The sequence below is a fragment of the Brassica napus genome, chromosome A3, assembly GCF_020379485.1.
Source record: "Brassica napus cultivar Da-Ae chromosome A3, Da-Ae, whole genome shotgun sequence".
NCBI classification, from domain to species: domain Eukaryota; kingdom Viridiplantae; phylum Streptophyta; class Magnoliopsida; order Brassicales; family Brassicaceae; genus Brassica; species Brassica napus.
Window position 1 is genome coordinate 2,560,003 of NC_063436.1, and position 13,809 is coordinate 2,573,811.

Genomic DNA, 13,809 nt, shown 5'->3' on the forward strand with positions numbered 1-13,809 from the left:
ACACATTAAAGGGCTCATTATGAAAAAATATATTCTATTCATTAGAATAATTCGTACGTAGACAAGAAACGAGTTGTAACGTATACATCCCACCCATAGAACTCGATTACATCATAGGGGAATAGGATCTACACAGAATAAAGGGAAATACAATTTGGGGAATCTATGGTGTAGTTGTGGGCTAGCTCAAGTGCATGAATAAACGGAAAGATAGAATCAGGACCAGATGATGAACATAAAGACGTCGACAGGTCAGAAGAAATGGTGAGAACAAGAGATGGTGATACCTCCTTTATCCATTTCATTTGTCTGGTACCAATCTCAACTTGTTTCACATCAGCCATGCGTCTCAGCAACATTACATCTGCACCTGTGTGTTCTGAATGTTATCGTCCGCACAGCAGTTGCGACGCCTCACCAAAATGGCCTACACACACCCAAAGAATCAGCCAGAAACTTGACTTGAGACAATAAAATAAACACATTAGAAGACTTAATTGCTACCTCACCATTTTGAATCAGCCAGTCCCTTGATTAACATTCAAAACTCATTCTGGCCCATCCCATTTTGATCCTCATCATCTGGCCCAATAACAGGTTAAAACATCTGTAATTGCTTCACAATAAGTCCCTTTAATTTCTAAATAATAGATATCATCTACCTGGGAATAATACCTTGTGATATAATAAGAAAAGTGAAAACGTTGGAGATAGACCAAAAGAAGATATATGATTGAGGAACATGAAAGGACATTGACAAAGAAAAATGTCCACGTGAATTTGACACAAGTAGATCACATTCTAAGAAATATAACATAAGATAATGCGTGTGGGAGCAATGGAAGTGACTCTAGATTGCAAAACTTAGCATTTGTATGTTTGCTTTAATCTGGAACAAAAGTGCACTGCTTCCCTCTTGGTCCCATACCCAATACTAACTACTTCTGTTTGTTTCTTTGTCCCTTGTTCCTTTGTTTCACCCCCAGATTCTTCCTTCCTCTTTTCATCCTAATTAACCACCTTTGCTTTCCCATTTATATTTTTCCTCATCATTGTCTATTTGTCTTTGTTCCCCGCTAATCTAATCAAATCAATTATGATCTAATCTAATCCAATCTGCATTGTCTTGTCTATGGAGTTTCACACATACGCCTAAGTTCACAGTCTAGTTTCTAGCCAGTTCCTACTTGATCTACCACAGTAATTTGCTTCTCCGGCTAAGGAAACGGGCATATGATAATTTAATTAAGGAGAATAAACCCATTAATTAAATTTAGTTGTGATATCATAATGCTTCAAGACATGAAAGCGAAACTATAGTACCTGATGTCGTTGACAGCTTCACTTGTCTGAATCAACTAGTACGAAAGCAGTCGTTGTTGTTTTGTCACGGAGCTTTCCATATGCTTCCTGGAGAAAGCACTCTCTTTACTTTTCTGGTCATCATCCATCTGCCTTTTCTTCTTGTCAGAGACAGCCAAGTCAACAAAGGCAAAACGAAACAGTACTCTTTTCATTGGAAATTATTTGAACATAATGCATTGTCAATCACTCTATAAATGACCAAGGAGCCAGCATTAATTATTCTTTCAGATAAAAATCAATTAATCTATCTATGGAAAGCAGCACCAATGTAAAAACAGAGTTTACAGTTCTTCTATAACTACCGCAGACAGAATACATGTTCCCTTCTAGCGTAAATGAGATTGTTGGATTATCAAAAGTTGCAGGAAAAAAATGTCTTGGCTACACAACACAATGCAATGGCAATATTCATTTTGCATCCACTATTTATGTATATCGAATGTAAAATGACTAGTTAATTTACTATCAATGGCTCATGAACGCCGGATAAAATCTACAACGTTTTATGATACAGAAACTCAAATGAAGCTCAAATTGTGATACCAGGAACGCCACATAAAATCCATAAAGTTTTATGATATTTAGAAACTAAAATCAAGATCAAATAGCAATACCTGAAATGATTGATGATTGTAACTACGGATAGCTACGCCAATAAATGTACGTGTCATGTAACCACAACAGTAGGTTTATGTCTGTAATGGCCCTCCAACTTGTTCTTGATGTGAACTTGAAAGAGAATGGCCAACCAAAGTTTTGTAGCTTTCTTCGTGTTGGTCTTCCACTGTCATCAACCTAAAAGTTTAGAGATACTGTTAGCAACTAGTTCACTGCTATATTAAGGGCTTTGAAGGTTCTCTATAAAGTCACTTTTTCCATTAGTATTGTGTGGTAACGAGAAAATGAAGGTACGTTCTATATTTACAAATATATCAACTAACTTTGTAGCCAATACTTACCAATGCTTAATTTTCTGGCAGTTTTGGGGCTGGATTCATCATCATAAGTTCCCGGAGAATAGCAAAGAGCAATTCAAAGATGCTACAACTGGTAACTTCTCTTACTCTATATGCTTCTTTTCCTGTCAAATATGTGGGAACAAAAATAGTTAGGGCGTGTATTCTAGAAGAATGGCAATAGGACTTAGCAAGCACTTTAGGTGTAGTAATTGTCTCACTACTTCAACTCCATTGGTAGAAAATTAAACTGCTGACATGATAAAAAGCTTAAGTTTGTCTTGGCTGTATGTAAATGCCATGCCTCCACCTGCCTGTTGCAACAAACTCAAATGCATATTTTTCTTCCAACCTTGAGCCATCAGTGGCTGTTTGTTCATACTTTCTGAATAAACATTTCTTTCAGGTAACAGCCGTTTCTCCCTTTCATCTCATCCATCCCTTGATAGCAACGATGTTTACCCGGCAGCATGTGCTGGCCCCAGATACAGTACTGGAATAACCAAGCAGCTCAACAGGTTCCAGGAAAACTCCTTCCCAGGACCCAAGGATGAGAGAAACAGTGATTTTTTTGATGGGTTTCTTGCCATTGGAACCCTTGGTGGAGAAACATATCTGGATGAACCAGCAACACCGACATTTGGGGACCCGGCGGCAGATAATGCAGAAGTAACAGAGAATGATCTGAAGCTCATTAGCGATGAATTGGAGAAGTTCCTTGAGGCTGAAGCTAAAGAAGGAAACAACCAGCCATCAGGAAGGAACAGCGACACTAACACCATTGCATCCACCATTGAGGCTGCTGAGGGACTAGATGCTGAAGAAGATAATCAGCCAATGAAGTTCCCACTCCAAGAGTATCTTTTTGGTTCTCTAATCGAATTATCTGAAACAAAGGTTGCAGGGAAGAAGGAACGGGCATCACTTGGAGAGCTGTTTCAGGCAGCAGAAATGCAAGATAAACATTCAGAAAACAAATATGGGGAGAAAAAGAAGCAAACCAGTACAACTCACAAATCTGCAAAGCATCTTGTGAAGAAGGTATTGAAGAAGTTACACCCATCCTCCAAGAGTCCTGGCAGTGGTAAAACTGAAGTGGCTTCCACAAAGAAGAAGTTCCAAAAGGTGTGGTCTCTGCTCAGCTTTTTCAGAACCCCATTATCAAAAACGCCTGCATGATTATAGTACAGTTGTATAATTTGCTATGATGAAAAGCTTGCTTCTAACAAACATATATTGTGAGTGCAGATGGCACAAGTTTTTCAGAGAAAAGTATATCCAGAAGACTCCATCATGGAAAGCGAAATACACAGCAGCATGACAGATCCAAAAAACAGCCAAGCGAATTCTACTGGATTAATGTCTGAGAAGGTGAGCACCTGTAACGAGGGAAGTAAACCATGGATCCAGTATGAGCTAGGAAGTTCCGATTCAGCTAAAAACGGAGAACACTGGATCAAAACAGACGAAGACTGTAAGTTCACCATCTGATCCATTGGCATGTTAGGCCACTAGTTTTCTGATTGTGGTCGAACCAGGTAATAATAATAATCCATAACTGCTTTTGCAGACTTCGTGTTGGAGCTGTAGAAAAGGGATCAGAAGAAAAAAAACGCAAATTAAGAAGTGTGAGTGTATTGTGTCATTTCATGCATGTGTGGTATAGTAAAAATGTGGTCAAGACTTAGCGGGAATGTTTCATTACGCCCCCTCTATGTAATAATTTAAAAAGCAGCAAGATATCTCATATCCATCGTTTGGAGTACTTAAATGAAGAGAAAACAATCTTGTAACCATTTGCTTCAAATCCAGCTATATGATTTTAATTTCATAAATAAAAACTACAGTATCGTTTGAATTTATCGTTAAGTATCTCTAGTCGGAAAACTTGGATACAAATTCGATCAAAGAACTTCAAAACTAGCATATGTGTAATTATATGATTACAAAATGTTTATCTTTTTAGTAGTATAGACTTGTTATAATTATCACAATAAGTATATGTGTAAATGGAGAATCTCCTGGAATCTATGCACAGGAGATTCCAGGCAAAACAGGAAGCAGTTCCCGAACCACTTGAGATACATCTACTACCTCTTTTATGATAATGAACACACATAGGATCTCAATTATATGAAAAGGTCCACGAGAGATTTATGAAATTAACCTGACATGGAGCTTTCGGAACATTGTTCAAGATGACTTTTGTCTTCTTCTGTTACACATGGAACAAGTACTGCGGGCCTCAAAGGTCCTCGTGATGTGATAGAAGAAAATATACTCGTATTACGATAAAAAAATGTAACCAAATGTAATCTAAGGAAGTAACAATTTCCCTCAAATCAATTTCCCTAGAAACATCATTCTGAAAATGATATTCAAACTGCATACAACATTGCCCAAAAACATAATATAATTGAAACTCTTTTTTTTTTTAACAAGAATCTAAAAACCCAAAACCAAGTTAAATACTACTGTAGTTGCCTAACGGATGGTTTAACGCAACATCTATCAAAGTTATGTTGATCATATACAGACTCATTGACTTTCTTGTTGAGTATATCCACTGCAAGACTGAGAGCAACTGGATAACTCGACTAGCAACAGCACGAGGCGGTTTCCCCCTAGTAAGCAGAGATCATATACCGACGGCAAGAACTCACTGCTTTCACCACAAACTCTGATCTTATTATTCCTTAGAATGATCAAAACATTGGACAAAGAGAGGCAGGCACTCTAAAGCAATAACTTAATAGTCAAACTTGGGAAACAAACAGAGATAAATAATAATAATAATAGGGGGACTAGTTGAGTTGCACTAAGCTTGGAACATAATAGCAAACATGTGAATAACAAAATGGGTATTTAGATTCTTTAACAACTTGTTGTTTCAAGGATGATCCATCATCATCCACTCCTCCTCCAAAAAAGATGTAAGCTATTTCACGAATGGAGGTACCATTATGGGCGTTTTTATCAAAAACCACCGCGACTTTCTTCTCCTGGTCAATGAAGAAACTCACAGATTTCCGAAAAAACCACTCGGGGATATTCGCCGATAAGAAAACCTTGATGTTCCAGGACAGGGCGTTCGGCTTCTCGATCGTATTGGAAATCCAGATCTCCATCTCCAATGTATCCCCGGACTGGAATAAAACCACAAGCTGCTGCGGAGATGATGATGATGATGATGATGATGATGATAGGCTCAAAGTATCGTCAGGGAAAGCCTCAAAGGGGAGAGGCAAAGGCAGGGAGAATGTCTCTGTTGTGAAATCAAAACAGACTAAGAAACAAATGGCATCAAAATTCAAAGCTTCTGATGCAAACCAGTAGGTATTTCCCTTCAAAGATAGGCCGCGTTCATCAAGTTTTATATTCCAGTTGTCTGGACGAGGAGGGAGATCAAGAATCCTCCACGAATCAGAGTTGAAGTCGTAGATTTTGAACTCAACGAAATTTGGGGGATAATCAATAAATCTCAGGATTTTGTACTGGGAACTACAATTGTTGTATCCGAGACCATACGTGTACCTGTCCAAACGACCAGAGAGATGCGTGTCCAGTAAGTCGTGATTATGTGTGTGCTCGATCCACCTGGGTTGCCCCCGCCCCCAATAGGGATTCCAAACCAATAGCCTATAGTGGTCTTCTTCGGGAATGCATAACAATAAACCGTCGCAATGAAAGATTTCACGCACATCGATTTGATCTAGGCCAATAAGTTTAGCTTCAGGATTTACAACAACAACTTTGTCTTCGTTGGAAAGATCCAATCTCATCAACTCAACCCTATGATTCATCATCATAACCACAAGAGGGTGGTCCTTGTTCTTTGCTGCTAGATGAGTAAGGTGCTTGTTTGCAAATAAGTGATAACATCTGGACAACATGTTCCACCTTTTGCAAGTAGATCGGACAAGTCCCAGACAACGGAGTTCGACACAGCACCTCTTCCTCCATATCCCTTGGAAGATCCGACATCATCATCATCTTCTTCTTCAAATCTATTTAACCCTAAAAAAAACTTGTCACTATATATTCCTTCCTTCTTGTCCGAACAAATTAGGTCAAAGGAAAAAAAAAAAAAAAAAAAGCAACTTACTTCTTGTCCTCGTTCTTCTCTCGATATATATTACGATTCGATTACGATAGAAGAATTAAATTAGGAGAAGGAAAAAAAGGAAAACAGAAAACCCTCAAGGAAGACAGAAGAACCTAGGAGATGAAAACAAAACAAAAAGAAAATTTCCTTTTCCTGTTCGTGATTCTCGTAGATAAAAACAACACAACCGAACCGAAGAAGACACAAAGAAGAGGCTTAATTCAAAAGGCTACCGACAGAACAAAATAAAAACCCAATCCGGCTGGTTCATGTCCACAAATAACTAAACCTAAATACCAAACAAAGTATTCAGTTATTCCTTCCCCTGAACCTTCGTTTCAATCTCTTTTGGTTTTATGGACTGGGCTGCCCTGAAAAAACCGCATCAAACTCATCAGTAACACACACACATTGATATATCGTCAAAACCAGCATTGATTAATCACAATCCTCTTATGCACACCTAAACCTCAGAAGATAATATAACAGATAATCACAAAAGAAACTACACTTTCGTTTGAATTTATCAAGTATCTCTAGTCGGAAAATTTGGATACAAATTCGATCAAAGATTACTTCAAAACTAGTAGACACATGCTCATAATATCACCACGTAGAAAACTTTTAATACATCATAAAGTTTCAGCCCAATAACTAAGCTAGCTGAGACAAATATACTCAAAATTACATAATCACAAGCGCTCAACCAACTCGTTCAGTGAAAAGGAGATCAGGAGGAAGTATACTCGAAGAGAGAGAAAGAGAGAGAGGACTAACTTGGGAGGCTGTGGAAGTTTCTTCTTCGATTTAAGGATCAGATTCTCAGATAGCACTGTTTCTGGGCGGATGCTAGGGGATTTAAAGAGGGTTTATGTTTTTACTTGGAGAAGCAACCAAGGCAGGTGATTCGTTCGTTCACGGTATGATTCACTCACTGTTCTGGTATCCCGTTTATATGGGCCATTGTTTTTGCAATTATTTGGGCCCTTGTAAAAGCCCAAATGTCTACGGCGTTACATAAAGTTAATGTAGTGGCCGTAGTTATTTCATGTTTTAAACTTTATGAAGCTGCTGTATTAATCAAGTCGTGACGTTGAAATTCAAAAATAACAAAACTACAACTTCATAAGCTGTACTACATTTGACGTGAGGATAGCTGGTTATCATTGAGTGCAAGTTAATGGGAGGGCCGGATACTAATTAATTAACATATGTTGCTTCTTGAAGATATCATCAGAGTATAGATACTCGCATGTTGTTTTCATACGTTAATTAATACATCTTATGATCAAGTTGTAAAGTCGATGCTATTATATAGTATATCTTAATATTATACTTTGTCTGAATATTCAACAATGTTACTAATACTATACTACATTACTACTGTCTCTGTCTCCGTATTCATATTTGTAGATTATAGTTTAGGAAAATGAATAGTATACTCGTCCACGCATGCAGTGATGGTTCTTATATAGAAATGAAATGATATAATTATAGAGGGTACTAACAAAAAAAAAAGGTAAATGAAATCATATAATTTTATTGTAATTCCAGTACAAGTACTTTAATGGGAATCAGGAAGCGCAGTTGATCAAAAACAATAACAAAATTAGTGGAAGTATAATTAATGATGCACATAGCGATCGGTGCAAAGTTGAATTAATTAGGCAGCGTATATGTGGATATGAAGAGCGATAAGGGAGACTGTGATACATGCAAAGAAGATGAGAGTGTGTATGACAATGGCTGCGCCACTTGTCTGAAAACCGCCAAACTCAACCACTTTGGTCTTCCCCGGAAGCTGAAACAATACTCCGGGAGTCAATACGATGAACAGAATCACCGACATTAACACTGGTCCCCAATTCAACGCCATCTCGATATCTATAAGCAACCAAGTTGGTATGTGAAACTACGAGTTAATTGTGGGAGATGTAGCAAGTGGATGTATTAAATACACCCATCACTCATGTATGTCACTTTATAGAATGCTTGAATCAAGATTGAGATCTTGATGAAACATTGGCTTGAACTGGACGAAATTAGGAGGTTGCGAGGTGAAGAAAAGAACGATTCTCTGCAGCTACTCAATCGTATCATAACTATGTATAATAATATTGTCGCACTTTTTATTGAGTGTTGGGTATGCTAAGAATCTGGTTCGATCTAGTGGGTATGTAGCATCTCTTGTTTTTTATATGTTTTGTTAGAAGAGACACTTGGCCTCTTTTTCTTTTGTTGTAAGGCCATTTGCCCTTTGAGAATTGAGTTTCTGTCTTTATCAATGCAGGTAAGTTTTTACAAAATAGAAGTTCTCCCTGACTTATTTGAATACATTATCAAGTGGATAAGTTTTCGAATAGTTAGGAGACGACATAATTTGCCAAAAAAACAAAGATGATAAAATTAATTCTTGTCCACATAACTTTGTAACTTATCCATATCCGAGTCAAGCCGCTAGCGTATTTGTTTTATAATATATGTTTAACCCATGTTTTTTAATAGCATGTTGGTCTACTCTACAGTTGTTTGTATAAATCGATATCTCATGTTAGCACACGGGAAAACGACTCTTCACCGAATTATTGATTTCCAAAAGCGATCCTTGACAAGAAAACGTATAACCAAGTAAACCAATCACATTCGTTACTTGAGTTGGTGCCAAAAAAAAAAAACAATATACTCATGCTAGTTGCAGAGAAGGCATGCATGCATGCATGCAAGTTGCGTTCATATAAATCTACTGAAAAAGACATGTGTGCGAGTTGTGTATTGCATAGACATTATTACATTTTACTACATTTTCATCTCGTTAATTAAAAGGATTTTCTGTAGAAAGTAGGTTAGAAATAATAGTTGAGACGTTATGATCTTTAAAATTGATAAGGACATAAGTCACACCATCATGCATTAATTTACAGACTCTTTTGATTGGATTTTTTTTTTAATAAAAATATGTGTTCCTTGATAAAATTTCCAGCAAATAATGATAGCTCATTGATAAATAGGAGTACAGAACCGTTCATATTTTCTCACATTTATCCCGTTTCTTGTCTCAACTAATCTCAGCCAGAAAAAAAGACGATTGTGATAAGATTCAATTCAACTTATCGGTACTGACAGTGACTTTAAGGTAATTACTTTTCAAGCATCCACTAATGTTCGCTTTCATTATTCAAATTACTCAAATCATACTAGTCGTGTTTTTTAATTTTTAATAGAAAAATTATAGTAAAACATACTACATACTAGTATTAATCCTGGTCCAGTAAAGACAGACAAGAAATATCAACGTTACTTAAAAAGACTGGACCAATCATATAACAATTCTACATTGACTGCTCCTGATAATTATCATGGAGCCTTTTGTTTTACAAGTTGTACACGTCTCGTCGTCTCCCTTATCAACAATAGATCTATATGTTCTAATCATCTTATTTAATGTAAATCAAGAAACTTAATCACCCTATTACAGTATCTACCCGTCACTGTCTTCTTGTCTTTTTTTTAATTTAAGACTATAAAGGGATTTAAAACCATATCTAAAAGGCAGACAGATAGACAAAACATATACCCAAAAAAAAAAACCTTTTTAAAATTTTTGTTTCTCAGACAACAATACCTCACCGATCGTACTTTTGATCTGATTCTTTTCAATGGCGTCAACAACGCGAGAAAAGTTTGCATCTTTCATAAACAACAGATGGCTTGTCTTCGTCGCCGCCATGTGGATACAGTCTTGCGCTGGCAACGGTTACTTGTTCGGTAGCATTTCTCCCGTCATCAAAAGCTCCCTTAACTATAACCAGAAGGAGCTTGCTAGACTCGGAGTCGCCAAGGATCTTGGAGACAGTGTTGGCTTCATCGCCGGGTCTCTCTCTGAGAATTTTCCTCTCTGGGTTGCTCTTCTCGTCGGCGCTGTTCAGAACCTCGTCGGTTACGGATGGGTTTGGCTTATCGTTACCGGCAGAGCTCCGGTTCTTCCGTTATGGGCTGTAAGTACTGAATAAAGTTTGAGACTTTCTATTACTGTGTGGGAGAATCTTGCAAAGAGTATGCTTTTGTTGTTGTTCTGTTACTCAGGTGTAACTCCATACTATATCCGATTATACGACTTAAATTAAATTAATTTAAAGTATTAGATTGGTTAAAATCGATTATAATTGGTCTAAATTGATTAAAATTAATTGTAAATCTATTAAATTAAGTAATAATGTTAATACGAGTCCATAAGTTTGTCTAATTGATTTTTTTTTTGTATATCTAATTTTGATAATTCATCAAAATAATTTTATAATTAAATCAAAAACTTAAAATATTTTATATAAATGTAAAATATGCATAGAATAAATCAATAACTAGTTAAGTCTAGATTTGGCATAGCTCCAGATAATTTGTTTAGTCAATAGTTCTTACAAAGCGTCTAACTACTTGCTAGTGTTTTTTTTTACTTTTTTACCAGCTAGTAATTTCTTGAACACTGTTGTTCCTCATTTCTGTTCATCATTCGTCGAACTCTTTCTGTCTCTTGAAAATCTATATTTTACGATGATAATGTAGTAGCTTGGTTGGTTTAGTGGAAGAAGTGTTAGAGAATCTCTGAGAACTAGTGTATTCTGTTGTGCTGACACAACCTCTCTCTTGTTTTCAGATGTGCTTTCTCATATTCGCTGGGAACAATGGAGAAACCTACTTCAATACGGGTTCACTAGTCTCTGGTGTTCAGAACTTCCCCAAGAGCAGAGGTCCAGTGGTGGGTATCCTCAAAGGGTTTGCTGGCCTAGGCGGTGCCATCCTCTCTCAGATATATACAATGATCCACTCTCCTGACCCTGCTTCTATCATTCTGATGGTTGCTGTTGCGCCTGCGGTTGTCGCTGTCTCCCTTATGTTTTTCATCAGACCCGTTGGTGGTCACAGGCAGCTCCGTCCCACCGATGGAGCCAGCTTCACTTTCATCTACGGTGTCTGCATTCTCCTCGCCGTCTATCTCATGGCCGTTATGCTTATTGAAGATCTGGTCGTTGTTAGCCACAACATTGTCACCATTTTCACCATTGTCTTGTTTGTCATTCTTGTTGTACCGGTCTTGGTACCGATCATGACAAGTTTCTTCATGGACTCAAACGGTCCTGTTGATACGGTAGAAGAACCACTTGTACCTAAACCCGAAGAAGACCAAGATCCAGGACTGAGGACACCTGACTTGATCTTGAGTGAAGTGGAAGATGAGAAGCCAAGCGATGTGGATTCGCTTCCTGCCTCAGAGAGGCATAAGAGAATCGCTCAGTTGCAAACGCAGCTGATGCAGGCAGCTGCTAAAGGAGCTGTACGTGTGAAGGGACGCAGAGGGCCTCACAGAGGGGAAGATTTTACTCTAATGCAGGCGCTCGTGAAGGCAGACTTCTGGCTCATTTTCATCTCCCTGCTCCTGGGTGGTGGTTCTGGTTTGACTGTGATTGACAATCTTGGTCAGATGAGTCAGTCTCTTGGTTATAACAACACTCATGTGTTTGTGTCTATGATTAGCATTTGGAACTTCCTTGGACGTATCTCCGGCGGTTATTTCTCTGAGCTCGTTGTCAGGTTTGTTAAGATCCTCATTTTCATCTCTGTTTATTGTGCTCTGTGGGCTGATTCTTCAGGATAGAATCAGTGATCGGTCGATTCTGAGAATACCAAATACCAGAAAGTTTATCCGTTTAGTCTTTGAATTTCCGAAAATAAGTTTTCTTAAATTTGTTGAGATTACTATAGATCTACCGAAAACAAGGAACAAAAATATAGATTTCTAAAACTTTTATTAATCAAATTATAAACCGAATACAAATTTAAACATATACGAAAATTTATCCTATTAATAAATATTAAACTAGATAAGTTATTTGACATATTTTCCATATATTATATCTACATCACTCTGTTTATGATATTGAGTTGCATGATGTGCAGAGACTACGCGTACCCAAGGCCAGTAGCATTAGCCGTGGCTCAGGTAGTAATGGCTATAGGAAACGTCTTCTTTGCGTTTGGATGGCCTGGAGCCATGTACATTGGCACTCTCTTGATAGGACTCGGGTACGGTGCTCACTGGGCTATTGTACCAGCTACTGCCTCTGAGCTCTTTGGCCTTAAAAACTTTGGAGCTTTATACAACTTCTTGACTCTAGCCAATCCAGCTGGGTCCCTAGTCTTCTCTGGTATGATTGCAAGCACTATATACGATATGGAAGCAGAGAAACAAGCACACGGGTCAGTTTTTAATCCGGATGATGTCCTTAAATGCGATGGTTACATATGTTACTTCTTGACGTCACTCATAATGTCTGGGTTCTGCATCATCGCTTGCATCTTGAGTTTGTTCCTCGTGCGTCGTACCAAGCCTGTTTACACTCAGCTCTATGGCAAGACCCGCACCTGATATGTTAAGTTGTTTTTATGTATGTGTATGATCATGCTCAGCTTCTTTATTCTTTGGTTTTGTCTTTGCGGATACGGATGTTTTTATTCTGTGTCGATTTTTGTTGTTGATGTTGTCAATTTTTGTTTGTTGATTTCCTTTAAAAAATTATAATAATAATTGAAGTTATAAGGAAGGAAAATATTGAGATTCTTTACAAAGTATATACTATATATTATGTAATCAAATTTTTGTGAGATGGGCCTTTATTTTATTTTTCCAAGAATTTAACCAACTTTATATTCGTCCTCCCACATTGGAAGAAGCAGAAATAATAGAGTCTCATATATAGCTAAGAAAACAATAGTTGAGTCGCCGAGCTTAGTAACGCAAGCTTGTCATCCTAGTGGAGGCTCTAAAGGTAATTAGTACAGTTGGGATCTCTAGCTTACCCAGCCCGAGGACCCCCATGCCTGTTCCATTCCCTGAGCCTGCGTCTCGTAACACTGTTTCTCACTTAGGCTGCGTGCGGGAGTGTTGGGTGAACCGACAAGTCCCTGATCCGAGTCTAGTAGAAACAGGGCTGTGGGTTTCATGCAAACAGGTTTGTAACATTGTATCAAACACTGTATCACTTAGGCTGCGTGGGGGAATGTTGGGTGAGCCAACAAAGGCAGGGGCCCTGATCCGAGTCTAATAAAGAGAGAGATGTGTGAGCTTTCGGTAAGGAACAGGCAAACAGTGACCATTGTATAGCGTACCAAGAAACTCTCACGAAGAGATGACAACTGTACTAATTACCTTTTTTGTTCTTTATTAAATTAACAATGGAGACTTCTTTTCAAGCATTACCTAAAGCAATTTAGGTATAAATAAGAAAGAGGCCGATACTATGTTTAGGCTCTTAATTTTTTTTTGATTCATCGAACTTGAGTTATCAAAATTGTATCTCCTTTCATTGGACCCATCAAATTAAGTTTGGT

The 13,809-nt window shown here is 37.8% G+C and overlaps 3 protein-coding genes, 1 long non-coding RNA gene and 1 pseudogene across 4 annotated transcripts; 2 read left to right on the forward strand and 3 right to left on the reverse strand.

Annotated features, from left to right (window-relative positions):
* Positions 1-10: 10 nt before the first annotated feature.
* LOC125593481 lies at positions 11-1,866 on the reverse strand. The gene is made up of 3 exons (XR_007329392.1): positions 1,324-1,866; positions 510-582; positions 11-427 (listed from the first exon to the last, which is right to left on the reverse strand). It is a non-coding gene; the product is annotated as an uncharacterized LOC125593481 (long non-coding RNA).
* Positions 1,867-2,111: 245 nt separating this feature from the next.
* LOC111216033 (protein LAZY 1-like) lies at positions 2,112-4,183 on the forward strand. Its single transcript, XM_022720313.2, has 5 exons — positions 2,112-2,273; positions 2,346-2,415; positions 2,728-3,446; positions 3,570-3,795; positions 3,892-4,183. The coding sequence occupies exons 1-5, from the start codon at positions 2,268-2,270 to the stop codon at positions 3,909-3,911; spliced, it is 1,041 nt and encodes a 346-aa protein (XP_022576034.1). The 5' UTR covers positions 2,112-2,267; the 3' UTR covers positions 3,912-4,183.
* An 804-nt stretch (positions 4,184-4,987) lies between these two features.
* Positions 4,988-6,322, reverse strand: LOC111214312 (annotated as a pseudogene).
* Positions 6,323-7,942: 1,620 nt separating this feature from the next.
* Positions 7,943-9,322, reverse strand: BNAA03G04720D. Its single transcript, XM_013884691.3, has one exon. The coding sequence runs from the start codon at positions 8,300-8,302 to the stop codon at positions 8,090-8,092; it is 213 nt and encodes a 70-aa protein (XP_013740145.1). The 5' UTR covers positions 8,303-9,322; the 3' UTR covers positions 7,943-8,089.
* Positions 9,323-9,465: 143 nt separating this feature from the next.
* On the forward strand, positions 9,466-13,038 carry LOC111214313 (protein NUCLEAR FUSION DEFECTIVE 4-like). The gene is made up of 3 exons (XM_022716953.2): positions 9,466-10,421; positions 11,078-12,012; positions 12,379-13,038. The coding sequence occupies exons 1-3, from the start codon at positions 10,083-10,085 to the stop codon at positions 12,845-12,847; spliced, it is 1,743 nt and encodes a 580-aa protein (XP_022572674.1). The 5' UTR covers positions 9,466-10,082; the 3' UTR covers positions 12,848-13,038.
* The last annotated feature ends 771 nt before the right edge of the window (positions 13,039-13,809 follow it).